The sequence below is a fragment of the Leopardus geoffroyi genome, chromosome C3, assembly GCF_018350155.1.
Source record: "Leopardus geoffroyi isolate Oge1 chromosome C3, O.geoffroyi_Oge1_pat1.0, whole genome shotgun sequence".
Taxonomy (NCBI): Eukaryota; Metazoa; Chordata; class Mammalia; order Carnivora; family Felidae; genus Leopardus; species Leopardus geoffroyi.
Window position 1 is genome coordinate 69525361 of NC_059338.1, and position 27939 is coordinate 69553299.

The 27939-nt window shown below is 47.7% G+C and overlaps 1 protein-coding gene across 8 annotated transcripts in view; it reads right to left on the minus strand.

The window, feature by feature from the left end:
• LOC123585331 (ankyrin repeat domain-containing protein 26-like) overlaps positions 1 to 27939 on the minus strand; it is a 184263-nt gene that overhangs the window by 149639 nt on the left and 6685 nt on the right. For 2 of the 8 annotated variants that reach the window (XR_006706071.1, XM_045453368.1), the window contains exon 4: positions 24816 to 24888. The exons of 5 other annotated variants lie outside the window; for them this stretch is intronic. Coding sequence is in view for 2 of the 3 variants with exons in the window: in XM_045453368.1 (XP_045309324.1) it covers positions 24816 to 24888 (73 nt within the window). In the remaining variant the exon portion in view is untranslated. Of the gene's footprint in view, positions 1 to 16329; positions 16586 to 24815; positions 24889 to 27939 lie in introns of those variants that run through there. One more of the 8 variants, XM_045453370.1, reaches the window with a different exon arrangement.

The window sequence follows — 27939 nt, forward strand, 5'->3', positions numbered from 1 at the left end:
AAGGTGAGGCGTGTGAACCGGGTGGTAGGTAGAGCATGTGCAAAGGCCCCGGGGTAGGAAAGAGTCTGGCGGGTTTGAGGAGCGAAAGCAGAGTGCAGACAGTGCCAGGAGGTGCGGGTTCTGGCAGAGCTCAGGGAGGAGCCTGGACTGTCCCCTGCGGAAACGCTCCAGCCCATACCCCAGGCTCCGCACTCACACTAACTTGCTGTTTGACCTCAGGCAGATCGCTTTCCCTCTCTGGGCCTTAGTGTCCCCCCCACCCCCCTCCCCCCGGGAAACAGTCCCTGTGCAGGCCATTCTGACGGCCCCAGTCTTATTTCTGGTACTTTCAGCAGCGCTTTATTGAGTATTTTCTTATCTTCTGTCTTACACAGCAGACTGGGAGGGAGCTCACTCTGGTGTATCATAGGAGCATAATCGACGTTGATGGAAAAACTGAGCATCTTACAAGAGCTACTCCTTACTGGGTATCTTCTGGGTGTGAGACCAGTGTTAAGGTTTACCTTACCTAATCCTTGTGGAAAAAACCCAAGAAGTGAGAGTTCTAGATACTGTGACTCCACAGAAGGAATACTCCAGCAGCCTGAGGGTTAAGAGCCTGGCCCAGGTTATGCTGCACACAAGGAGAAATACTGAGAGGTTTGGTGCAATTGCTTGTCTTGGTTTGTTTTTGTTGGCAATTATTTGACTTTTTTCAAAACCTTATGATTATACTTTTTCTTTTAAGGAGGCTCCACGCCCAACGTGGGGCTGGAACTCACAACGTTGAGCTCCAGAGTCACGTGCTCTACTGAATGAGCCAGCCAGGTGCCCCAGCGATTACGTGGCTTTGAACAGATGGCCACCCTACTGCCTAATCTGCCCATGGGTTTAATATATTCTGGGTGAGCATCTCGGAAATATCTTCATTTTTGCTTGCACACACTACACTTTTGTTTAGACTGCAATAAGTTAATTAACTGTTCAAGCTCTAGAGCCTGCTTGAGATTCTCTCTCTGTGTCTCTCTTCCTCTCTCTCTCTGCCCTCCCTCTGCCCACACACTCTCTCCAAATAAACTTAATTTTTTTTTTTTGCCAAGGTCACCCAACAAACAAACGGCAGAGGAGGGACTCGAACCCAGGTCTGCCTGGCTGCAAAGGGCCTAACCTGACAGCAGTGGGCTCCCAGGTCACGGCATGTGCTCCCATGGGTAGTGCCTCCAGCCATCTGGATGAAGCTGAGGGCCGACCAGGTCTCCTCGCTCTGGCCTCTCCTCGGGGCCAAGAGTGCGAGAGAGGAGATACAGCACGTCCTCCATTGCGAGACACTCCAGTCATGGAATGAAAAGGTTTTCAGGCAGAAAGAAACATCCCTGCTTATACATACACATCGATTAGAAGCTGAACCCTGACTGTGGGGACACGTAAAACATGTGTCTGTAGCCATTGTGGAAGGACAGTAAGAACCTGGCAGCACAGTTATTTCTGGAATCTTGTGAGCACAGCTGGTTCAAGGATACAAGTCAAGCTCCGAGCCCTAGGCCTGCCTCCTCTGCTGAGCCAGCTGGACATGATCCTTTAGGATGGATCAATGGCTCCCAATTCCCTATGTTTTTAAAGCCCATCCATCCTCCCCCTTCATTTGGCAACAGCCACAGGCAGGGTGAGGAAAGGGTGCAGAGTCTGTCGTCAGATGCACGACCAACATCACTAGGGGGATGGGTAGCCGTGAACTGAGCCCACAGGAGGGGAAGACAGTCCCTCCAGCGTCAGCAGTGACTAACTCTTGCTGGGTACACAGGCCATTCTTCCTTTCTTCTCTCGACTTCTCTGTGGTTCCAAATTCCCTCACAGAGCCCCCAGGGAATCCAAAAATAACTTCAGAGTCACAAAGTCAAAACACGGTGTGAGAATCCTGGCACAAAGACGCCACTCCCCCAAGGCAGCCCACAGAGAAAGAAGCCCCTTTCCAGGTCAGGGTCCACGGACTCACCACAGAAGGAGATGACGTGGCTGCTGTCCTCATGAACAAACTTCCGTGTGGCTGCCTCCTCCATGATCTGCTTCACCTAGAAGGGCAGAGGCAGTTGGACGGGGAGACCCAAACGCGACCCAGGGTGCGGTCATCCCCAAGGGCTGTGTCGTCCTTCTTGGCCCTCTGAGGCCATCTGGGGTTCTTTGATAACTTTTCTCCTTCCATGCCCTCCTCATGGTGCCTTCTGTAAGTCTGAGGCCTGGGGCCTGTGAGAGCATCATGTTTTACTGAATTATTTCTTCAGGCTCTCTGCGTGGCTGGTTCTTCTCAGGTGTCACACGAAATGTCATCTTCCTTGAGCCCCTTATCTGACACAGCCCTCCCCTGACACCACTCACACCTCGTTACAGTCCCTTCTGGGTACATATGCTATTCCTGTCCTGTTTACTTGCTTACTATTACCTTCTTCTAAGATATAAATTCCCTGAGGCCAGGGCCTCACCTATCTTGTTCACTTCTGTATCCATGGAGACCAAAACAGTGCCTGGCACATAGCAGGTGCTCAATAAATATTTTTGGAAGCAAGGAGGGAAAGAAAGAAAGAAAGAAAGAAAGAAAGAAAGAAAGAAAGAGGAAGAAAGAAAGAAAGAAAGAAAGAAGAGAGAGAGAAGGAAGGAAGGAAGGAAGGAAGGAAAGAAGGAAGGAAAGAAAGAAAGAAAAAAAGAAAGAAAGAAAGAAAGAAGGAAGGGGAAACAAGTATATAAAAGAATCAGGAAGGTATAGTGATAAATCAGGCCTGGAATCTAGCAGCTCTGGGTTCCAATCCCTGCTCAGGCACCTACCAGTTGGGTCTGTGATCTCAATTTGGGAAACCGAGGCTCAGCAAAGTGAAGCAAACTTGCCCAGAGAAGTAAAGCTGGCCCAGAGCAGACACTGAATTCCAGGCTGTCTGACTCCCCAGGTGTGTGTTTTCCTACTATCCTCACACGCTCAACAAATCTTTTTTGAGTGCCCCTGATGCACCAGGAGTGAGGGACACAGTGCTGAAAGGGCAGCCGTGCCTCTGCTCACAGAGGTGACTCTCCAGTGGCCTGAACACCATGCTGCTTTGCTGGATTCTGGCCCCCAGTCTGCCCAGCATCACCATGGGGCTTTAGCCATGCATTTCTCCTCTCTAGAGGCTCAGTTTCCCCACCTTGAGGTTGAGGAGGCCAAGAGAGATGACCTCAAAGGCCAGTCCCAGCTCTACATCGCCAGGGCTGTGACATGGAGTAACAGGAGAAGTTCTGAATCCAACCCCCTCCATGAGCGGCCACTCCCTTCCTGGCTGCCCCGTGGCCTACTCGGCCTCAGCCAGGCCAGCTCAGCAGTGCACCCACTGGAGAGTGATCGCAGACTCTCCATGCCCCTCTCCCGTTCCTTGCAGTTGCCTCCTGGAGGGGAAAACAGAACTCAGAGCATCCCTGGCCATGTCCCGCAGTGTCTGCCCCACACAACCGAGTCAGCACTGGCCCCGTGAACAGCACTGACCTCTGAGCTCAGCGAGCTCTAACCTGGGCTTCGCCAGAGGCATTTCCAAGTCTGAAAACTATCTAGCCAAACCCCTGGAACCAGCCCTGTTTACAGGTGTGGAAACTTGAGGGTGGGGAGGCAAACTGGCCTACTGAAGGCCACAAAGCTAGGAAGCCATGGCTGGACTTTTGACTTAAGACTTTTTTCCCCCCATCTCAGCTCCAGCTGCCATATCCTGGCCACTGTGGCTACTGATTGTGTTTCCACAGTCAAATCACATCACCTCTCTGAACCTTAGTTTTCTCGCTGGGTGAAGGGCGTATAGGAACAGCACCTGCCTCATGGGGCTGCAGGAAGACTGAACAAGGTAATGCACACCACGTGCTGAGCACAGAGCCTGGCGCACAGGGTGCCTGCAGTGTTACTTGCCTGAAACCTCACCTGGTCTCTCTATTCTGGCTATAACAGTAACCTGTTCGGGAGAATAAAATTCCCCTGCTTCCAGGGTCCCCACAGTGGCTGCTCTCCAACATCCATCAGATTGATAAGCACAGAGCCCGACGCGGGGCTTGAACCCATGACTGTGAGATCACGACCTGAGCCTTAAGACACTCTTTTTTCAAAAAACGCTTATATATTTTTGGAGAGACAGAGCACAAGTGGGGGAGGGACAGGGAGAGAGGGAGGCACAGAATCCGAAGCAGGTTCCAGGCTCTAAGCTGTCAGCACAAAGCCCAACGTGGGGCTCGAACTCATGAACCGTGAGATCATGACGTGAGCCGAAGTTGGTCCCTCGACTGACTGACCCACCCAGGTGCCCCCATAAGAGACTCTTAAATTCAGAGAACAAACTGAAGGTTGCTGGAGGGGAAGTGGGTGGGGGGATGGGCTAAATGGGTGATGGGCATTAAGGAGGGCGCTTGTTGGGATGAGCACTGGGTGTTGTATGTAAGCCACTTTGGCAATAAATTATATTCAAAAAAAAGAGAGAGAGACACTCAACTGACTGAGCCACCCAGGTGCCCCAAACCATACACAGTCTCCAACAACCAACGGGTCAAAGAAGAAATCACAAGAGAAATCAGCAAGTATCTTGAGACAAATGGAAAGGAAAAAGGCAACGTATCAAAATCCAGGGGATGTAAATAAAGCAGGGTACAGGGGCATCTACAGCTGGCAGTGCTTATGTTCAAACAACAAGGAAGGTCTCCAATCAACAGTCTAACTTGACACCTTGAGGAACTACAGAGGAACAAACAAAACCCAAAGCTAGCAGAAGGAAGGTCATCGCAATGTCACAGCAGAGATAAACAAAAGAAAGAAAATAAATACAAGGGTAGGTTTTAACAAAACCAAGAGTTGAGTCTTCCAAAAGATCAGCAGAATTGACAAACCTTTAAGCCAGACTGACTAAGAGCAAAAAATGAGAGAGAGAGAGAGAGAGAGAGAGACTCGAGAAAAATCAGAATTAACACCAATCCTCCTCAAATTCTTCTAAAATAATAATAATAATGGAAGAGGAGGGAATACTTGCGTTGCATGAGGCCGACTTACCTTGGAAAGCAAAGCCAAGCAAGTCATGACACAAACACTGGAGACCAATGTCTCCAATGAGTGACTCCATCAGAAGGCTCAACAAAACACTGGCAAACAGAACTCGGCAGGATCTGGAGAGCTCCACATGCGCCATGACCAAGTAGGATTTTCTGCTAAGATGCAGCGAGGGTTCAAGGCACAAAAACCGACCAACGCAAGACACCAGCATTAACATAACGAAGAGAAAAGTACCACATGGGCATCGCGGCTGATACAGAAAAAGAATGTGGCAAAATTCAACACCCGTTCACCATAAAAACTCTCACCAAACTAAGAACAGGAAGAAACTACCGGTCACGTATGAAAGTCATGTAGGAAAAACCCAGAGTTACCATCCCATGCGATGGTGGAAGACCGAAAGTTTTTCCTTCAAAGTCAAGAGCAAGACAAAGACACCTCTGGTCGCCTCTTTTACCTGACGTAGCACTGGAAGCTCTAGCCAGATGAATTAGGACAAGGAAAAGAAACCAAAGGAATGCAAATCGGAAAGAAAGAAGTGAAATGATCTCGGTTGATCTTATGCCCGGAAAACCCTAGAAACTCCACAAGAAAACTGTTAGCAGTCATGAATAAATTCAGCAATGTTGCAGGATACAAAATCCATACGTGAAAATTAGCTGTATTTCTAAACACTACCGATAAACAATCCCAAAACAAAATGTTAAATATTCTGTTTACAATAGCATCAAAAACAGGGGTGCCTGGGTGGCTCAGTCAGTTAAGCGTCCAACTTCAGTGGAGGTCGTGAGCTCGCAGTTTCTGAGTTCGAGCCCCGTGTCGGGCTCTGTACTGATAGTACGGAGCCTGCTTCGGATTCTCTCTCTCTTCCTCTCTCTCTGCCCCTCCCCTGCTCATGCTCTCTCTCTCTCTCTCAAAGATAAAGAAACACTAAAAAAAAGTAGCATCAAAAAGAATAAAATAATTAGGGATAAACTTAACCAAGGAGGTGAAAGACCTGTATATTGAAAGCTACAGTAAACCTGCTGAGAGACCTTTATTATTATTATTGTTGTTGTTGTTGTTGTTGTTGTTATTTTTAATGTTTATTCATTTTTGAAGGAGAAAGAGACAAAGCATGAGCAGGGGAGGGGCACAGAGAGAGAGGCAGGCTCCAGGCTCTGGACTGTCAGCACAGAGCCCGATGCAGGGCTCGAACCCACAAGCTGTGAGATCACGACCTGAGCCGAAGTTGGATGCACAACCGACTGAGCCACCCAGGCACCCCGAGAGAACTTTTTAAAGATGCAAATAAATGGAAAGGTTTCCCATGTGTTCAGAGATTGAAAGACTTAATATTGTTGTCAATAAAACCCAAAGCAATCTATGTGTAATCGCCATCAAAATCCCAATGGCATTTTGTTGATGTTGTTTTGGCGTGGTGTTTTTGTTTTTTGTTATTGGTTTTGGGTTTTTTTGCAGAAAAAGGAAAATCTATCCTAAAAGTCATAAGGACTCCCATGAATAGGCCAAGCAATCTTGAAAAGGAAGAACAAAGCTAGAAGTTTGGTATTTCCTGACTTCAAACCTCATTATAAAACTATGGTAATAAAAATACTAGCATATTTTGAGGTACCAGCATAAACACAAGTGGTGAAGAACAGAGAGCCCAGAAATAAACCTTCACTTCTATCAGTACATATGAAACGATTTTGACAAAGATGCCAAGACCATTCAGTGGGGGGCGGGGGGGGGGAGTCTCGTACAAATGCTCTTGAGAAAACTGGATGTCCACATGGAAAAGAATGAAGTGAGACCCTCACCTGTGCCACACACAAAAATCAACTCGAAATGGATCAAAGGCCTAAATACCAGAGCGAACACTACAGAATTCCTCAAAGAAAACATAGCAGAGAAGTGCCATGATTTGGCAACGATTTCTTGGCTGTGACACCAAAAGCAGAGCAGGCAAAAGTGACATGAAATAAACTGGACCACGTCAAAGTAAACAAACTTCCGTACATCAAAGGACACAATAAACAGAGCGAAAAGGCAACACCCATGGAATGGGTGAAAATACCTGCAAATCGTGTATCTGATAAGGAGCTAATGTCTAGACTGTATGATGCTTTCCTACAACTCAACAACAAAATACAACCTGATTCCCAAATGGGCAAAGGACCTGGACAGACACGTCTCCAGAGAAGATAAACAGATGGCCAACAAGCACATGCGACGATGCTCAACATCATTCATCATCAGGGAAGTGCAAAATCAAAACCATGATGAGATACTGACCGCCTCACACCTATTAGGATGGCTCCTATCGAAAAATGGAAAATAACAAGTGTGGGTGCACATATGGAGAAATCGGAACTCTCGTGCATTGCTGATGGGCACGTAGACTTGTGCAGTTCCTAAGGAAAATAAGATGGCAGGTCCTCAAAAAGTTAAACAGAAAATTACCATCTGATCCAGCAGTTCTCTTCTGGGTATATACCCCAAAGGACTGGAAGCAGAGTGTTGAAGAGAGATTTGCACACCCGTGTTCATCTATCCACAACAGCCAAGGGCAGAAACAACCCACATGTCCATTGATGGACAAATGGATAAACAAAATGTAGCAGACACATTCAAGGGAATATAACTCAGCCTTCAAAGAGAGGAAGTTCTGGGGCGCCTGGGTGGCTCAGTTGGTTGAGTGTCTGACTCTGGATCTTGGCTTGGGGCGTGGTCTCATGGTTTGTGGGATAGAGCCCTGTGTCGGGCTCTGCACTGATGGTGTGGAGCCTGCTTAGGATTCTCTCTCTCTCTCTCTCTCTCTCTCTCTCTCTCTCTCTCCACCACCCTGCCTGTCCCACCCTCTCTCTCTCTCAAAATATACACATAAAGTTAAAAAAAAAAAGGAAGGGAATTCTGACACCTGCCACTACATGCATGAACCTTGAACATGTCACGCTAAGTGAAATAAGCCAGTCACAAAGAGACAAAATACTTATAAGTGGTGCCTAGAGGAGGCAAGTTCATAGAGACAGAAAACAGAATGGTGGTTGCCAGGGGCTGGGGGGAGGAGAGAAAGGGAAATTATTACTTAACGGGCACAGAGCTGTAGTTTTGTGAGACGAAGAGAGACTGACCACACAACGTGAATTACTCAGCACTACCGAACTTAAAAATGATGAAGGCAACACTTTATGTGGTGTATTTTACCACAATTTTTACAAGTGTGGATACTATGTGTTAATATAGTGTAAATAAATATTTTGCAGTTGATTTTTTAAAAAAAATTTTTGATGTTTATTTTTGAGAAAGAGAGAGAGAGAGAGAGAGAGAGAGAAAGGGTCAGAGAGGGGGAAGCAGGCTCCAGGCTCCATGCTGCCAGCACAGCAAGGTGGAGGCTATCAGCAGGTAGAATGGAGAGAATAAGTCCCGAGAGTGTGGCACTTTGTGAAGTTCTCTCCTGCCTGCCTTGCCTCATGGGCTCATCCCAACAATTCAGGGGAATACTCTTCCCATGTACAGAGGAGGAAAACTGGCTCTGGGGAGGAGGACACTCCTTGCAATGGACTGAATGTTTCAGTTCCCCCAAAATCCTATGTTGAAATTCTAATCCCCAGTGTGATGGGGGTATTACGAGGCGGGGCCTGTGGGAGGTGATGAGGTCATGGGTAGGATTGGTGACCTCATGAAAGAGACCCTGGAGAGCTCCCTTCCCTCTTCTGTCATGTGAGGACATAGAGAGAAGACAGCTGACTGTGAACCAGGAAGCGGGTTCTCAGCAGACACTGCTGTTCTCAGCACAACAAGGAAGTTCCAGGGGTGAACCTGGTACCTAGAACTATAGACAGAAGAGCACAAAATCAAGGGTCCGCAAACCGTTTCTGTAGAGATCTACGGAGTAAGCATTCTTGGCTTTGCTGGCCATGTGGTCTCTGTCTCAAGTATTTAACTTCACCCTTGTATCCGGAGGGCAGCCATATGCCAATGAATGAGTGTGGCTGTGTTCCAATAAAACTTTATTTACAAAACCAAGTGAAGAGCCGGGTTTGTCCTTTGGGCAATAGTTTGCTGACCGTGAAATAATAAAAAAAAAACAACAACATATACCTGTTGGTCTTGGCCCCCAGTTCCCCACACAGAGCTCCTAAAACCCTGGTAATTTCCTAAGTGATCACAGCACTAGGGGCATCTTCTATTCTACCATTTGATCTTTGACCTCAGTTCCTGACACAGAATTTCTAAATCCCCTGGACTCTCCTGGGTGAGAGGAATTTCCTTTGTTCTAATGAGGTGATGCCTGGCGGGCTCCTGGATCGCTTCGGGATGGGGACTGGTCACCAGAAATACCAAGCTATGATGAGAAGCTTGGAACTTTCAGCCCCATCCCTCATTCTCCCGGAAGGGGACAGGGAGGCAGACTGAGTTCACTCTCCATCATGTCTGTGTTAATGAAGCCTCCATAAAAATCCCCAAGTATGAGGCTTGGAGAGCAGGCTGCCGAACATGGAGGTGATGGAGGGCGTCACAAGATGACACGGAGGCTCTGTGCCCTTCCCCCAGACCTTGCCCTACGCACCTCTTCCATCTGGATGTTCATCTGTGTCCTGTATCGTACCTTTTTGTATAAACTGGTGAACCTAAGTGTTTCCCTGACTTCTATGAGCAAATGATCAAACCTAAGGGGGGGGGCTAGGGGAACCCCAGTATGTGGCCATCAAGAAGTACAGGGGATGGGGCGCCTGGGTGGCTCAGTCCGTTAAGCATCTGACTTTAGCTCAGGTCATGATCTTGCAGTTCGTGAGCCACACTGGGTTCTATGCTGACAGCTCAGAGCCTGGAGCCTGCTCTGGATTCTGTGTCTCCCTCTCTCTCTGCCCCTCCCCATATTTGTGCGCACGCGCTCCCTCTCTGTCTCTCTCAAAAATAAATAAATAAACGAAACCAACAAAGAAGTACAGGTGACAATCTGAGACTTACACCTGAAGTGGGGGACAGTCTTGCAGGACAGGGGCCCCTCACCTGTGGGACCTGACACTGACTCCAGGCAGCTAGTGTCAGACTCGGTTAAGGGGTGGCCACCCGGCTGGTGTCGGAGAACTGCCTGAGGCGTAGCAAACCCACACACCTCTGGTGTCTGTGGTATCGTCCAGGAAGAGTGTGGGATCAAGGAGAAACACACAGGAGTGTGTTTCTCCAACTCACTGATCCTGCGTGAGAATGTCTGGCACCACTGGGCTGGCCCAGGCTGCCCGCCCCGGTGTCACAGAAGGGGACAGCACGGGGGGGGGGAGGGCTAACGCAGCTGACCACCCCACACACAGGGCCAGCCCCAGCTCTTCCCAGTGGCCAGCCCTCTCTCAGGCAGCTCGTAGCCCTCCTGCCAATGTCCGCCTGCCCCTCGGAGGTGGCCATCTGCCCGTCGCCTGCCAGAGTGACTGTGACGCAGGGGCCCTGCCGTCTGCCCGCGTCCTCCCCCATGGCTACTGCAGTGACCGCCAGGACCCACGTGCTCCATCCACAAAAGGTTGCCGGGATGGAAAATCCCTAAGCTCTAAGTCCTGGCTGTGGCTCAAGCACTGCCCTGAAGGGCCTCAGTTTACCCCTCTGGCCTCAAAGACCTACCCAACTCCCACTTTCCAGGATGCCTTCACCTCCCCAACTGTGATGGGCTCAACTGTGTCCCTGCCCCCCAATCACATGCTGAAACCTTAACCCCTAGGACCTCAGGATGTGATCTATTTGGAGCCAAGATCTTTACAGAGGTAATTATGTTACAATGAGGTCATGAGGTGGGGCCTCATCTGGTGTGACTGGTATCCTTATAAGAGGAAATTGGGACACAGACCACCACAGAGGGAAGGCCACATGAAGACACGGGGAGAAGAGGGCCACCCACGAGGAACGCCAGGAACAGAGCCTTCCCTCGTGGCCCACAGAAGCCAACCCTGCTGACATCATGACCTTGGACCTCCAGCCTCCAGCACTGTGAGAAAATACATCTCTGTTGTTTAAGCCACTCAGTGTGTGGTACCTTGTTATGGCGGCCAGGGCAGACGGATACTCCCACCATCCGTATCCTCAGCATCCTTATCCCTCTGAATGAGCTCTTCTGTGCCAGCAAATGAATGAATGAATGAATGAATGAATGATGAATTAGTTCTAGGGTTACTTATGTTATTAACTCACTATACCCTCTCCACAGCTCTGTGAGGCTTGGTTCTATTTTTATTTTAAAAAAAATTTTTTTTAAGTTTGTTTATTTTTGAGAGAGATACAGAGAGAAAACACAAGCAAGGGAGGGGCAGAGACAGAGGGGAACAGAGGATCTGAAACGGGCTCCATGCTGAGAGTAGTGGAGATCCAGACTCAGGGCTTGAACCCACGAAACATGAAATCACGACCTGAACTGAGGTTGGACGCTTAACCCAATGAGCCACCCAGGCACCCCATGGTTCTACTTTTATACCGATTTCTCACACCATGAGAATTAAGATCAGAGAGATTAAGCAACAAACCCGAGGTCACACAGTGAACAGGAGGCCGAAGCATAGTGTCAACCCAGGCTCTTGATGCTATTCTAGAGGTTTCAGCCAATGGCTTGTCTTTGAAAATAGTAATAACGCTCCAACTTACTAAATGCACAGCACTGGGCTAAGCATACATGGTGTCATGGACTGGATGCTTGTGTCCCCAAAGATTCACATGCTGAAGCCCTACCCCAGCCCCCGTGTGATGGTGTTTGCAGGTGGGGCCTTTGGGGGGAAATTAGGGTTGGATGAGCTCATGAAGGTGAGGCCCTCAGGATGGGATTGGGGTCCTTAAAAAAAGAGGAAGAGGAGAAGAGCACAGGCAAAAGGTCATCTACAAGGCAGGAAGACAGCCCTCGCCAGGAACTGAATGGGCTAGCACCTTGGCCTTGGACTTCTCAGCCTCCAAACTGCAAGAAATCAATGTCTGTTTAGGCCACTCCATCTGTGGCGTTCTGCCTCGGCTGCCTGAGCTGAGACATGGGGCCGGCCCCCCATAATCCTCACAACACAGTTCCCAGGTGGCCACCACCACCCCACTTGACAGACAAGTGCAGAGGTATTGGTTACTACCTAGCCAAGGGCATCAGAAAATCCAAGGTCACCTTGCTGAGGTTTGTATGCTGGTCAATCTGACTCCAAGGGGAGCCTCTACCCACCACACTCTGCCCCAGAAACAGGAGTCAGATGTACTGCCTGGGACTGCCGGCCTCAGGGACATGATAGAAAACACAATGCCTTCCTTTTCCTCTCCCTCTCTCCAGAAGGCCTGGAGGACCCCGTAATCACTGCAAGTCGTGGAAAACAGCACCGATGCGTTTATTCCACATCTCAGCACGAGCCAGGGTGGAAAGGTTTGGGGGACTTCTGCTTCTCTGTGTCACAGGATGGCTGGGCCCAGCAAAACTAAGATTTGGAACACAGCTGTAGGCAAAACCATGGGCGGGGGTCCTCGCTGGGGGTTCTGTGTACTTGAGGGATCCAAGAGGGTTTCTTGGCCGGGGGTCGAGGGGCCACAGGACTCAGGGATAGGGAAGGGAGGGCAGTGGCGGCCACGAGAAAGCCTCTGTCCCCTCCCTGGCTCCGTGGGCAGGTTCTGATGATGTGGCAGGTGCCACAATGTGCCACACAGACCGCTTCGGGACTGGAGGCTGCTAGGAGGGCTCCTGGAGAGCCCTCAGCTGCCAGTCCCATAGAGGACAGGGATCCCTTCCGCCCCAGGAGAGCCTCCCCCAAGGTCTCACTGCTTCCCCGGAGGCCACCATCCGGTGACGGGAATGTGTAGGCTGTGAAGGTCTGGCATCCTTGCCCCCAACTTGGGACAGTGTGAAAGGCCATCCCAGCAAGCTGCCAACTCCCCATGGGGCTTCCATGAAAGCCCCGTGACCCATCTTCTCCCTTGGCCCACCGCCGCTCACTTCACTTGGCTCCGCTGGGTGTTAATCCCAAAGGCACACCCTAATAAACCTACATGCTGACCTCCATCTCGGCGACAGCTGCCACTTAGGGACTGCCAAGATACAGCATGGGTGCATCTGGGCAATAGTCAACAGGGACAAGTTGCAAACCATTCAAACACCGGTGAATTCAGCGGGGCAAAGGCCCGGAGACCCTGGGTGCACAGAGCAGCAGGGACGGAGTCTGACAGTCCTGCCCTGGAAGACCTTTCGGTCCAAAGAGCCAAAAGGTAGGGCAAGCTAGGACAGGTACAGGGCAAGCGTGCTGCTGACGCAGGGCCCAGCAGCACCAGCACCAGCACCAGCTGAGAACCGGCTGCAGATACAGATGCTCGTAAGCCACAGAGGCAGCAACTCTGGGGTGTTAATCAAGCTTTCCAAGCTACTCTCAGGCATGCTCACATTGCAGTGGGGGATTTCAGAGGAGACAGAAAACTAGCAGCCAAAATCCTTAGGAAGAGACTCAGCAGTCACGGCCTCTGTCTGGGGACCTTCCTCACACAGCCAGTCCCTTCTGGCCACCTCCCCTTGTTTCCCATATCAGACTGGGGCAGGCAACAGTTCCCGGCTCCCCACTATTACAACCGCGGGGTGCTGCACCCTTCTCCCCACCCACCCCACTCTGCCTTGGTCAATAGCACCCTTATTAAATTCATCTTCATGTGCTCAGTTTGGAGGAATCATCTGTTTCCTATTGTTACCCGGACTGGATACACACGTTGTCTCAAGTCCAAACCCCACAGAACGAAGGTTGTCTGTTTGTGGCTATGGACCCTGAAACTCAGACAGGGTAATCCCCAGGGAAGGCAGGCTCCTGGGGATGGATCTGGGGTGGGGTGGGGTGGGGAGTGGAGGTGGGGACACAGCACCAAGGGCGTAGTTCTCAGCCTGAGGGAGGGGTTCTGGCGGGGGAGGTGCCTCCCCTACTCTGCTGGCTCCCGACTTCCCCAGAAGTTAATAATGCGCTGACAGCCTGAGGCCAGAAGAGGAAATTAAAAAGGCAGGGGGGGAAAGCCTCCCCCGGAAGGTCGGTCCCTGCAGCCTCACGGGAGAGGGCACTGTCTCACTGCAGGAAGAGGCTATGGCCCAAACTGGCCAGGGGAGGACCCATCCCCGGGGGAACCGACCGCCCCTGTGGGCACGGGCAGAGGGCCACAGAAGGCCTCTGAAATGCAGCTCAACCACCTTTCCCCTCTCAGGCTTCCAGGCATAAGCTTGGAATTGATCTGCTGTGGAGGTCGACAGCTTTAAGGAACCTCGGGGTGGTCTGGGGATGGCAGTGGCAGTGTGGCATCCTGGCTCCTTGCACAAGCCCATGTGATTTTATAAGGTTTGGCCCCGGAATCATGCCTGACTGAGGCAGCACAGAGGCAGTGGCTGGTGCGACTGCAGCCACAGAGACCTGTGTTTGCATCCAGCTCAGCCCTTCCTGTCCAGGGGTGAGGATTCAATGGGGTGTTCTTTGCAAAAGAGGAGGCCTGGCTAGCACATAGCAGGAGTTTTATGATGCTAAAAACTCACTGGTTTTCTTTTCTTTTTTCTTTTTTTTTTCTTTTCTTTTTTTTTTTTTTTTTTTTTTTTGAGCACTCATGGTGTTCCTGGGACTGTTTATGGCATGACAACCCAAGATAGATTACCGACATAGTCCCATTTTACAGATGGAAGAAACTGAAGCAGAGAGCTATTAGATAACCCACCCAAGGTCGTGCAGAGGAGGCAGGATTCAGACCCAGGTCTTTATTCTAACAAAGGCCTCAAAGCAGAAGCTGGAGACCTTTTGAAATAGACTTGTTACTCCAGCTTAAGAGTAAGAGAGTATGTTTACTGACCACATACTATGTGCCATGTACTTTGTACAGAATACCTTATTTAATCCTCGCAAAAATATTATCATCCCCATTTTAAAGTTTTTTTTTTCCAGAGAGAGAGAGAGAGAGAGAGCGAGCACACATGTGTGCATGTGAGTGGGGGAAGGGCAGAAAGGCATGAGAGAGAGAGAGAATCCCAAGCAGGCTCTGTGCTGTCAGCACGGAGCCCGATGCAAGGCTTGAACTCACAAACCACGAGACCATGACCTGAGCTGAAATCAGGAGTCAGATGCCTAACTGACTGAGCCATCCAGGTGCCCCTCTCCTCCCCGTTTTATAGATGGGTAAACTGAATTGATGCGATTTGCCCTAAGGCACACAACCAGGAAAGGCCGCAGCCAGGACTTGAACTCAAGGTCTGACAGTCAGCTCTGCCTCCAACCTGCCCAGAAATGGGTCAGGCCCTGCGAAATCCCAAAGTGCTGAGAAACCTATGAGAAGGGGTTCCTCAGTCTTGCCCAACATGGGGACCAAAACAGCACTCAAATAGGAGTCAGGAGACCTGGGTCACCCGGATGTGACTCTAACAACCATGCCTGTGGGGGTCTTTTAGGCAGGGGGAGCCAACTTCAAAGGTCAAAGTGGTCAGAAAGATTTCGTCTCTGTCCAGCATCCGTTCGGAGTCCTCCAACATCTGCCTGCATTCCTCCAAATGATGGGGAGCTCACTTCTTTCGAAACCAGCTTCTTCGCTCTAACGACAGGACGTTAGGAGGCAGTTGAGAGGCTAGGAGCCACAACGTGGTGTCACTGAACTGGTGTTGAATCCTTGACCCCTCATGATGCTGGACAAGTCTCCCCACCTGTACCATGGGGTGTTGGATAATAGTACCCCACCTCATTGGCAAATGAGACAGCACCTGGCACGTAGTAGGAATTGTACAGGCGGGAGCCACTCTTAGATGGCAGCGACCGTAGGCTTCACGGCCTGGCCCACAGTGGATGCTCACGAGTGTGAGTTAGGTGAACAGGCAATTGCGAAGGGGCTCTTAGGCTCTGTTCACCCACCCCAGCTTCTCATCCACAGGTTATTTAGGACCTAGGTGGCCTCTGGGGCTGTGACCCCACCCCTCCGCGTGCCACCAGTGAGCACAGGCCCCAGCACACTTCCAGCCCCACCCTGCAACCATTCAGAAACCAGCCCCGCCCTCCCACCCTCCACCTGCAAATATTGAAACAACATATAGGAGGTGTAATCTCAGGAGGGAATCAGGCAGGGAAATCTGGACCAACCCGCAAAGCCGGAAGAGAGGGCTCCCGGGCCTCTGGGGCCTGCCTTGTCTTCTCTCCTCACTCCCACCACCTGCCCACCCACACCAAGGTACCCTCGTGCTGCCCACCTTGAACCCTGCAAGGTTTCAGATCAGCCACTACTCCCCGCTGCCTCTCCGCACGGTTCTGTGCTCACCCCTCCTGTGCCTGGATAGGAATAATACAGCCTAGGGTGCAGGGCTGTCAGAAGGATCATGGAAAATCTGGGCAGAGGGCCTCACGGCACGCAGCTGGCACCATGTAAAGGAAGGCGCCTGAGGGAAGTCAGTAAAAACTTGAGTTTAGGGGGCCACTAGGCCCAGGTCAAACTCCAATTCTGCCATTAGCGAGGTGACCTCAGGCCTCAGTTTCCTCATCTGTGAAATGGAGATGACACTCACACCACCTGTCTGGGCTGCCATGTGCGGACTTCATAAAAACACACGCACAGCGCTCAGAATGGGGGCAGGGGCTCAGACCCACCCTGTGTAAAAAGAGCTCCACTCCCTACCCCCTTCTGCTGCTGTAGACGTTTCCTTAGAATTTATCATGGCCTGACTTCCACTATACATCTGAGGGCGTTTAGTGTCCATCTCTAGGACGCTGACTAGGCAAACAAACAGCATGTGCTCAACGTATGTTTGGTGATCACTCTGATTATATTAGTAGCACTAACACCAGCAGCTAAAGCTCACTGAGTTTTGACCCAGGCAGTGTCTTTAAGTCCCTTGGACGTCTGATCTCATCTGCTGTGTGTTTATGGCCAGGGTGGGCAGTATTTTCCGGAGAGGGTCAGACAGCAAATACTTCAGGTTCTGGAATAGGACTGCCAGATAAAATACAGGCTGCCCAGTGATACCTAAACTTCAGATACACAAGGAATTTCTTTTTTGTGTAAGTATGTACCAAATATTGCATGGACCATACCTATGCTAAAAGACTACTTGTTGTCCTGAAATTCAGATTCAACCAGGCAATCTGAACTTTAAAAAAAAATGAAGTTTATTTATTTATTTAGAGAGCGGGGGCAGAGAGGGAGAGAGAATCCCATGCATGCTCCGCCATGTTAGTGCAGATCCCTGCGCAGGGCTCAATCTCACAACCCCCAAGACTGTGACCTGAGCTGAAATCAAGAGCCTGAGGCTTAACTGACTGAGCCAGCCAGATGCCCCGCACCACCACCACCCACCCCCGCCAGCAATCTGAATTTTCACTTACTCCATCCGTCAAACCTATTTTCAGGCCACACAGAGTCTCTGTCCCACTGTCTCTTGTTTTTATAACCCTCTTTTAGGATGTAAAAACCATTCTTCTCTGCTCAAGAGCAGTTTCACAAAAAGGCTGGACGTGGCCCAGAGGAACCCCTGGTATGAAACCCCCAGCACTGTGCCTGGGGCGCATATGAGGCCAAAATAAAAAGCAGCCCGGTTGCCACCTGCTCCTCCGAGGCCTGCTGCCTCAGTCCTGACTCAGGGCGTACCCCACCCCAGCTGGGGTCTCAGGTGGTCGGCGCCTGGCAGTGCAGGTGGGTGAGTAACGCTGAGCCAGCAGGAGCTAAAGCGACGGAGGCCCCTTGACTCTCGCGTCTGCCAGAAACTCACAGCGGAGAGACTGGTTAACGCATGATATCTGGAGGGTGTCAGGGTGGCTTTAAAAATCGTTCTCGGCAGGGGCGCCTGGGTGGCGCAGTCGGTTAAGCGTCCGACTTCAGCCAGGTCACAATCTCGCGGTCCGTGAGTTCGAGCCCCGCGTCAGGCTCTGGGCTGATGGCTCAGAGCCTGGAGCCTGTTTCCGATTCTGTGTCTCCCTCACTCTCTGCCCCTCCCCCATTCATGCTCTGTCTCTCTCTGTCCCAGAAATAAATAAACGTTGGAAAAAAAAAAAAAGTTTAAAAAAATCGTTCTCGGCATTTGGGCAAAGTGAAGAGGAGAGGGGAAGAGCAGAGAGCAGGTTTTGCTGCTCTGCCTCCCCTGCGAGCGCCCTGGGTGCTGAGGACCTAGCAGGGAGCATGTGCCTTGGACCAGGGACCCTCAGACGCTGCTCCCCAAAGGCGGCGCCATGAGCTCCGCTCTGTGCCCTCGCTCACCTGTGCCTCCGGCCAGGTGCCCCTCCCTACATGCTCCAGCGGGCTAAGTGCAATCCGGGCTTCAGCCCAGATGTCCCCTCCTCCCGGGAGCCTTCCTGGACTCTCCCTACCCGAGCAGGGATCAGTGTACCTCTTCCATGTTCTGTGAACAAAATCTCCTCCTACATCTTCCCCCAAAACCAAGGGGGAGGGGAAGCGCTCTGTCTGCTGATGCCAAGCTTGCAGGCCGTACCCCAAGAGCGGCCGGGCAACACTCCCCCTCCCCGCAGAGACAGGCGAAGCATAAAGCCAGCGCACAGAAAATCAGCGCAGAGACAGGAAAACAGAGAAGGTCCTCACGACATCATTGGGACCCCTGGACAGAACTGCACCTGAAGCTGGCAGTCCGCACCCCAACTTCCCATACCCTTGAACCAATAAAATCAGTTTTTTGAGCCTCTTTCCCTTTGGCTTTGTGTTTCTAGATTTCTTTATTGTTCTAGCTAGCTTTGCAAGGGATTCCCCACAGTGAAATGGGTGAAGCTGGCTACAGCACCCTGCTGTGCTGCTTCTCAAGTTGTGTGACCTCAGTCCAGCCTCTTAACCTCTCTGAGCTTCGGTTTCCTTCATCAGTAAAGAGGAGTTGCTACTTGTACCTACTCGACAGGAAGCTTGCTTTGTGGATTGGTGATTTAGAGCAGTGGTTAATACGTGGGGGTTGTAAAGATGTCTTGATTTCTCAAAAAAGGAAGAAAAAAAACAAAAGAAGGAAACAATGAACGATAGTTGCTATAATCTGAATTTACTAATGAAACATAACTTACTAAATAATACAAACTAAAGGACCATTCATTCAAGGTCCCAGGCATCACCCAAATCTCTGGAACTCTTGGGGCTTCAGCTCTCTGGCTGTTTTTAATTTAAGGTTTTATTTATTTTGAGGGAGGGGGAGGGAGGGAGGGAGAGAGGGGGAGAGAGAGAGAGAGAGAACAAGCCAGGAAGGGGCAGAGAGAGAGAGTGAGAAAGAGAGAATCCCAAGCAGGCTCCCTGCTGTCAGCACAGAGCCTGACCCCAGGACTGAGAAATCATGACCCAATCTGAAATCAAGAGCCAGACGCTTAACTGGCTGAGCCACCAGGCACCTCTCAGCTACCTGATTTTTAAAGGGAGGCTCACTGCAAAGGGAGCTGTTCCCATCCTTTATAAACCCGAGTTCCTTCGAGATTCTGTGAGGAAAAAAAAGTCTAAGAACCTATTCACTTGTCTTCCTGTACCTACTAGTAGAAAAACACACCGCCTCCCACTGGAGTTCAGCACTCTTAGCTGCTGACCCCCGGGGGCACAGAGTGCTTAAGTGGCAGGGCCAGGAGGCTCACGAGGGTGTTGGACCTTCTTTGGCTGAGGGATTACTTCCATGGGGCCAGTGACCCACCAGACTCAGAGGGGAGATCCAGCTGCCCACCTCAGGATGGCGAGGAAATCAGGCGAGACTCAGCCTTCCTGACCTCCATTTGAGGGCTCATTCCTTTGGACCCCAAGGAATACCCCCTTCCAGGTCTACAACACCCTGTCCCCCAGCCCAGGGCTTACCAGGGAGAGCAAGATCCTGTGCTAAAACATCTACAAGTTCGGATGTGACCAGACAGGGCAGCAAAACATCCTTCTGCAACGGAGTTCTTTTTATTTAATTTATTTTAGAGAGCAAGAGAGAGCGTGCAAGTGGGGAGAGGGGTGGGCGGGGGGGAGACAGGAGGAGAGAGAGAGAGAATCGTAAGCAGCCTCCATGCTCAGTGTGGAGCCCAATACAGGGCTCGATCTCATGACTGTGAGATCATGACCTGAGCTGAAATTAGGAGTTGGACACTTAACCAACTGAGCCACCCAGGTGCCCCTCAACTCTCAAAGGGTAAGCCAAACACAGTGCCTGGTCCCTTCATAAATACTGGTGAATCTTCGGCAGCGGTAGCACAATGTAGTGCCGTGTTGGTACTTGACCCCCTGCCATCCCATACATGAGGAAACGGAAGCCAGAAAGGTTCGTGAATCGGCCAAATGGCAGGGCTGGAACTTGAACTCAAGGCGTCCAGCTGCAAAGCTGGGACCTTTCCCCAACTCCACATTCTCAGAGTAGCTCATAACCATATGCAGGTCATTGGCTTTGGCTCCAGGGTAATGCAGCCCAGGGTTCTAGAGCCAGAACCCCAAGCCGTACCACTGACAATGTCCGTGGTAAAAAAAAAAAAAGCTAATTTTATATATATATATTTTTTTCCTTTGTTCCTCTGTTCTGATTGTTTGTTTGTTTGTTTGATCGGGCATTTTCTCTATACTTTTCCAGATCCCCTTCTTCATTTTCCTCCCTCTCTTTCTGGATTAAGCCCTATAGCTCCTTTGAGTCACTGCCTGGTCTTTTTTTCCACTCCTGTCATTTCTCTCTTTGTTTGGGCTAAGGATTCTTCACCACCCTCTTCTCCTTTTTCCAGGATTACTTCAACAAACAAATCAAAGCACACCTGGTGGAAGGCCCAAGCCACCACTCCAAGTAGCGAGAAAAGCAGCCAAAGATGCACCAAAAGAGTGCACACAACACACTCCAAAAACATTTGTTCAACTGCCAGGCCCTGGACAGTGTAGGACCCCTTTTTAATATAGTAGAACTCACAGGTGTGGGACACAGAACAAGCTATTAAAACACAAAAAGGGCAGGAATCAGGCCAAAACGACGAAATTGAAGAATTCTCCTCAAAAAAGTTCCAGGAAGAAAGGACAGCCAGAGAAGTGCTCAAAAGAGACAGAAACAATGTATCTGAGCACGTTTTTGGAAGAACACTCATAAGACGCATAGCCGGGCTTGAAACCAAGCATAGAAGACAGCAGACAATCTACTGCTTCAGAGATCAAGGACCTAAGGAATCGTCACCATGAATGCTGAAAATGAAATGTTGTAAACGAGTTACAAAACAAACTGGATGCAGTGACAGCAAGGATGGGAGAAGCAGAAGAGAGAATCGGTGAAATAGAAGATACAATCGTGGACAAAGATGAAGCAGAGAAAGGAAAGAAAGGAAATTACTACCACGAGGCAGGTACTAGAGATCTAATTGATGCGGTGAGATGAAATATTAGCCACATAATAGGAGTCCCAGAAGAAGAAGAGTGAGAGAAAGGGGCAGAAGGTTTATTTGAACAACTTATAGCTGAGAACTTCCCTCTTCTGGGGAAGGAAACAGGCATCCAAGTCCTGGCGGCACAGAGAATTCCCTTCCAAATCAACAAAACCAGGTCAACACCACGACATGTCAAAGCGAAACCGGAAAAATACAAAGATCAAGAGAGAATTCTGAAAGCAGCTTGGGACAACCGGGTCTTAATCTACAAGGGAAGACACATAAGGGTAGCAGCAGACCTGTCCAATGAAACTTGGCAGGGCAGAAGGGAGGGGTAGGAAACGGTCAATGTGCTGAATGGGAACATATGCAGCTAAGAATCCTTTCCCCAGCAAGGCTGTCATTTAGAATAGAAAGAGAAAGGCTTTCCCAGACAAACAAAACCTAATGGAGTTCATGACCACGAAACCAGCCCTGCAGGAGATCCTAAGGGGCGACTCTGTGAGTGGAAAGCAGCAGAGACTACAAAGGACCAGAGGCCTCACCAAAAGCATGAAACCTTCAGATAACACAATGACACTAAATCCATATCTTTAACTAATCACTCTGAATGTCAATGGACTCAATGCCCCAATCAAAAGACACAGGGAATCAGAATGGATAAAACACAAAGCAAAACCAAAGAACAAGATCCATCTATATGCTGTCAACAAGACACTGATTTTAGACCCCAGGACACCTCCAGATTCAAAGTGAAGGTATGGGGAACCACCTATCATGCTACTAGAAGTCAAAAGAAAGCTGGAGTCGCCATACTTCCACCAGACAGACTAGATTTTAAACCAAACACTGTAGTAACAGATTCAGAAGGGCGTTTTATCACAATTAAGGGGTCTATCCATCAAGAGGAGCTAACAATTACAAATGTTTATGCCCCCAAAGTGAAATGCCCACATATATGAATCGATGAATCACAAACATGAATAAATGTACACATACAAATACCATGATTGTAGACGACTTTAAGACTCCACGCATGGCAATAGGCAGATCGTCAAGGCAGAAAATCAGTAAGGAAACACAGATCCAATGTGTCACTGGACCAGATGTATTCAGATATACATACGTATACATTGGCCTTCATATATACATTTATATACCTGGATATCAACAGATATATTGAGATCTTTTCATCCAACAGCAGTAGAATGCACATTCTTCTTAAGTGCACATAGAACATTCTCCAATATAAGCGACATCCTGGGACACAAAACAGCCCTCCACAAATATAAAAGGACTGAGATCGTACCTTGCATACTTTCAGATCACAACAACGAGCACTTGCTCATTCTTTCTCTCTCTCCCTCCCTTTCCAAGAGAAATACAAACATTACAAAAACATTTAGCTCAGCCCCTTCCAAGAAAGAGAAAAAAAGAATAATAAACCTTGTGGGGCAATGAGTCCTGGATGGAAACCACACACAGACAGTAGAATTCCATAACCAATATGTTGACAATGGAGTTGACAGAAAGTGATGTACTAAAAGAACAGACACTAAAGAAATGTTTTCTGCGAGGAAATATTAGGGTAGGGGTAAACCATTAAAAAAGAGCATGGTGGGGGGAACACGTAGGTGGCTCAGTCAGTTCAGCATCCACCTTCAGCTCATGAGTCATGATCTCACGGTTTGTGGGTTTGAGCCCCACATCGAGCTCTGTGTTGACAGCTCGGAGCCTGGAGCCTGCTTTGGATTCTGTGTCTCCCTCTGTCTATGCCCCTACCCCGCTTGCACTCTCTCTCTCTCGCTCCAAAATAAATAAACTTTAAAAAAATTAAAAAATACCTTAAAAAGCATGGGGGGAGAAGAGGAAAAAAGGAAAAAAAATATAAGACATGACCAATCAATCAAGCATGACCTTAAGACAAGGAAGAAAAGGAGAAATGGGAGCCAAGTAAGGTAAGTGGAAACAACATACATTTTTCAACAGGTACGTAAGTAGGACTGGGAATATACTATGAACAATAGTCTCTTTTAAACCTTTTAAAGATATATATACATTTTATGTATGTATATATAATGTATACATAAAACAGAGGCTTTGATTCACAGTATATCCCTAATAATACTGACTTTTACCACTCTACTGTTATCTGGTTATAAATACTGTAATAAAGAATTTAAGTTTTTTCACTATAAAATAAATTGTTCAATTACGGGCATCTATCGTTCCTAAAAGCTATCAACTCTTACTAGACTAACAAAAGAACAGAAAAAGAGAGGTTCCTAACACATCAACTTTCACTATGGAGAAAGAATTGGGAATGAGAATTCTAGGAAGAAATGGGAACCTTCAAAGGACGTATGTAATGGGACACAGATGGGGTTGAAAAAACAAACGCTGAGGACTTTTTCTCTGCAATTCTAAGCTCGCAATGGGAGGATACTAAAAATATACGGTAACCTTCTTTCGTATGTAACTCCTGATTTTCTCAATAGAATCCCTTTGCGTTTATACGTATTAAACACTAAACGGAATATAAACTGAAGCCTTACTTTTTAAATTCACATATTTAATTGTGATATATCATGCCTATTTCATTACTTTTCAAATTCCATTCTATGGAATTCCATTTCCCTACTCATTTGTTCACATTCGACAAATATGACATTGCTTCTTCCAAGCAAGACTTTATTCCAGGAGCTCCAGGAGTCAAACAAGTATGTTTCCTAACCTCCAGTAACTTATAATGATTTAGGGGCTTTGAAATGAATATTTAAATAAATATCAAATGTCTGAAACTTTAAATTTTAGAATCTGACACAAGGACTAGGAAGGGATATTTTTAAAAGCTAGAATATGAAAGATTTCTGAAATGAGAAATTTGACAACTTGGCTATGAAGAGCCTCTGCTCATAGAGCTACTCTTTTCAACAAAATACGTATTCTTCAGGGAGATGCACAATCTTAACTTACTCTTCATGGAGTTATTTAAAAATACAGGGGAACACCTTTGTAAGGTAAATGTTGAGAAATAACGCAAACATCTAAATTTCTACATTTTCTAATATTATTTTAGTCTAAATATAGAACAAAGGATAGAGACCAAGGAAAATCCTGTATCTCACCAAAATAAAACTTGCCCAGGGTGGGGGCCATGTACAATAGATACTTGGATCCAATAAGATTTCATTTAGGCATGAGTATTATCAGTCACGTTACTATCACAGTAAGAATCCTTATCCTTAACCAAATGTCATATTTCCTCCATTATGGGAAAGATTTTCCCAATATAATTTTACTGTCATTATATATTTTCCAGCCCATTCTTTTCTCAGCCTCCACCTCTAGGATTTACCAAAGTAAAACAAAACAAAACAAAAAATTCAACACGTCATGTATCTGTAAAGGGGTTTGTTCTTGCTAACTTTCCATTACACACATAAAATGATGATACACAGGCTACTGTTAAATTTTAAGAGTAAATAATGGAGAAAACTAAATTCAGAGCAGGAAGTGAGTTTCACAGGTGGGTACTTTACCTTGGTACCGAAATCTAAGCCTTGGCTAGCTGATGTAGGCCATGAATCATCAGGAGCAGGTTTGTCGGAAAGCCTTTAGAGCAAAAATATACAACAAAAACATGTTCCTTTATTTAAAAACAAAAATTAAGGGAAAGCTCAGCTATCTGTTTATTCAACGAAGTTTCTTGGTATAATTAAAAGTTGGCCTCTGGTTTTTTCATTAAGTTTTATTTTCATTCCAGTAATAGGAACATCCAGTGTTAGATTAGTTTATTAATATAGTGATTCACCAACTCCATACTCACCCCATGCTCATCATGACAAGGGCCTTTCTTCATCCCCATCACCTCCTTCACCCCTCCCACCACTCACCTCCTCTCTGGAAACCATCTGTTTGTTCTCGGCAGTTAAGAGCCTGTTTCTTGGTTTGTCTCTCCCCTTTTTTTCCTCCCTTTGCTCACTCGTTGTTTCTTAAGTGCTGCATGAGTAAAATCATATGGTATTTGTCTTTCCCTGACTTTCCTTACCATACTACTCTCAAACTCCATCCAGGTGAGCAAATGGCAAGATTTCATTGTTTTTTGGTTGAGTAATATTCCAGAGTGTGTGTGTTGTGTATGCACATACATATACACACACAAACACAAATATAGGACTTCTTCTTCGTTCACTCATTTGTCAATGGACGCTTGCGCTGGCTATTGGAAATAATGCTGCAATAAACACAGGGGTGCGTGTGTCCCATGGAATTCGTGTTTTTGTATTCTCTTGGGTAGTATCCAGTAGTGCAATTACTGGATCATAGGATACTTCTGGTTTTAAGTTTTTGAGGAACCTCCATACTGTTTTCCACAGGGGCCGCACCCATTTGCATTTCCACCAACAGTGCAAAAGGTTTCCTTTGTCTCCACATCCTCGCAGACACTTGCTTCTTGTGTCCTGGAGTTTAGCCATTCTGACAGGTGTGATGTGGTATCTCGTTGTAGTTTTGGGGAGCATCTTTTCATGTGTCTGTTGACCATCTGTATGTTGTCTTTGGAAAAAAGTCTGGTCATGTCTTCTGCTCATTTGTAAACTGGGCTTTTTTGGAGGGGGGGGATATTGACTTGTATCAATGTTTTATACATTGTGGATACTACCCCTTTACTGGATTTGCAAAATATTTGCAAACATGTTCTCCCATCCCAGAGGTTGCCTTTTAGTTTTGACGGTTTCCTTCACTGTGCAAAAGCTTTGTAGGTTCATGTAGTCCCCCTAGTTTGTTCTTGCTTTATTTCCCTTGGCTCAGGAGACAGAACTAGTAAAATGTTGCTACAGCCCAAGTCAGAGAAATGACGGCCTGTGCTCTCTTCAAGGATTTTTTTTTTTTATGGTTTCAAGTCTCACACTTAGGTCTTTAATACATTTTGAGTTTATTTGTGTGTATGGGAAAGAAATTGGTCCAGGTTCATTCTTTGGCATGTGGCTTGTCCACTCTTCCCAACACCATTTGGTGAAGAGACTGCTTATTCCCCACTGCAGAGTCTTTCCTGTTTGTGGAAGATGAATTGACCATACAGTGGTCGATTTATTTCTGGGTTTTCGGTTCTAGTCCATTGAGTTATGTGGCTACTTTTCACGCCAGTACCCACCATACTGTTTGGATTACTACAGCTTTGGAATAAAATTGAAAGCTGAGATTGTGATACCTCCACTCTTTTGCAATATTGCTTTGGCCATTCAAGGTCTTTTTTGGTTCTATACAACATTTAGGATTGATTGTCTAGCTCTGTGACAAATGCTCTTGGTACGTTGACAGGGATTGCATTACATCTAGATTGCTTTGGGTAGTGTAGACACTTTCAAAATAAGTATTCTTCCCATCTATGAGCATCGGATGTCTTTCTCTTTCCGTCACCTTCCATTTCTTTCATCAGTGTTTTACGGTTTCCAGAGTACAGGTCTTTCAAAATTTGGACCCCGTTTTAAAAAAGCTTTCAGTTCTCTATTTTGCCTCCACCTCTCCTAACCTGTGAAATCTCCAGGAAAGACCCACTCTGAGTTTCCATGACCAAGGGTGACAGGCAGGGAATTCTCTGAAATGGTTGAAAATTAAATCTATAAACGTTACCACAATGACTTCTCACCTCACATCTGTCAGAATGGCTCAGTTTCACCACACAGGAAACAACAAGGGTTGCTCAGGGTGTGGAGAAAAAACAACCCTTCTGCACCAGTCATGCAATGTAAATTGGTATCACCACAGTGAAAGCCAGTATGGACGGGCCTCAACAAATTAAAAATACAAATACCATGGGATCCAGTAATTCCACTACTGGGTATTTATTTACCCAAGGGAAATGGAAATACTAATTTGAAAAGATATATGCACCCCTATCTTTATTGCAGCATTATTTACAATAGACAAGATATGGAAGCAACCCAAGTGTCCACCAGTACATGAACAGACCACACACACACAAACGCATACACACACACACACACACACAAACGCATACACACACACACACACACACACAATGGAATATTATGCAGCTATAAAACAGAATGAGATCTTGCCATGTGCAACATCATGGATATACCTTGACGTAGGAGGCTAAGTGAAATAAGTCAGTCAGAGAAAGACAAATCCTATATGATTTCACTTCTATGTAGAATCTAAAAAGGGGAACAAATGAACAAACAGAGAAAAAGCAGAAACAGGCCCATAAATGCAGAGAATTGACTGTTGCCAGAAGAGAGGGCCGGTGGGGGGATGGACAAAATGGGTGACGGGGAGAGGGAAGTTCAGGGTTCCAATTATAGAATGAATAAATCACAAGGCTCAAAGGTACAGCATAGGGAATCTAGTCAGTGGTATCGTAATAGCATCATACATTAACAGATGGGAGCTTCGCTTATGGCGAGCATCGTGGAACATCCAGAGTTGTTGCATCACATATTACATTGTGTGTCAGGTAGACCTCCGTTTCAGTAAATATACCAAAGTTAAGGTTTCTATGTTATGAGTGGAAGTACTAACTAGAGATTAAAAGATTAAAAATTCCGAAGGCCAACTTTTTTCCTACACTGCTCTTGCCTTATTTAGGTCCATAATAACTAGTAAGACCTTCCAAGCCTTCAGGGGCATTCAGCTACCCAA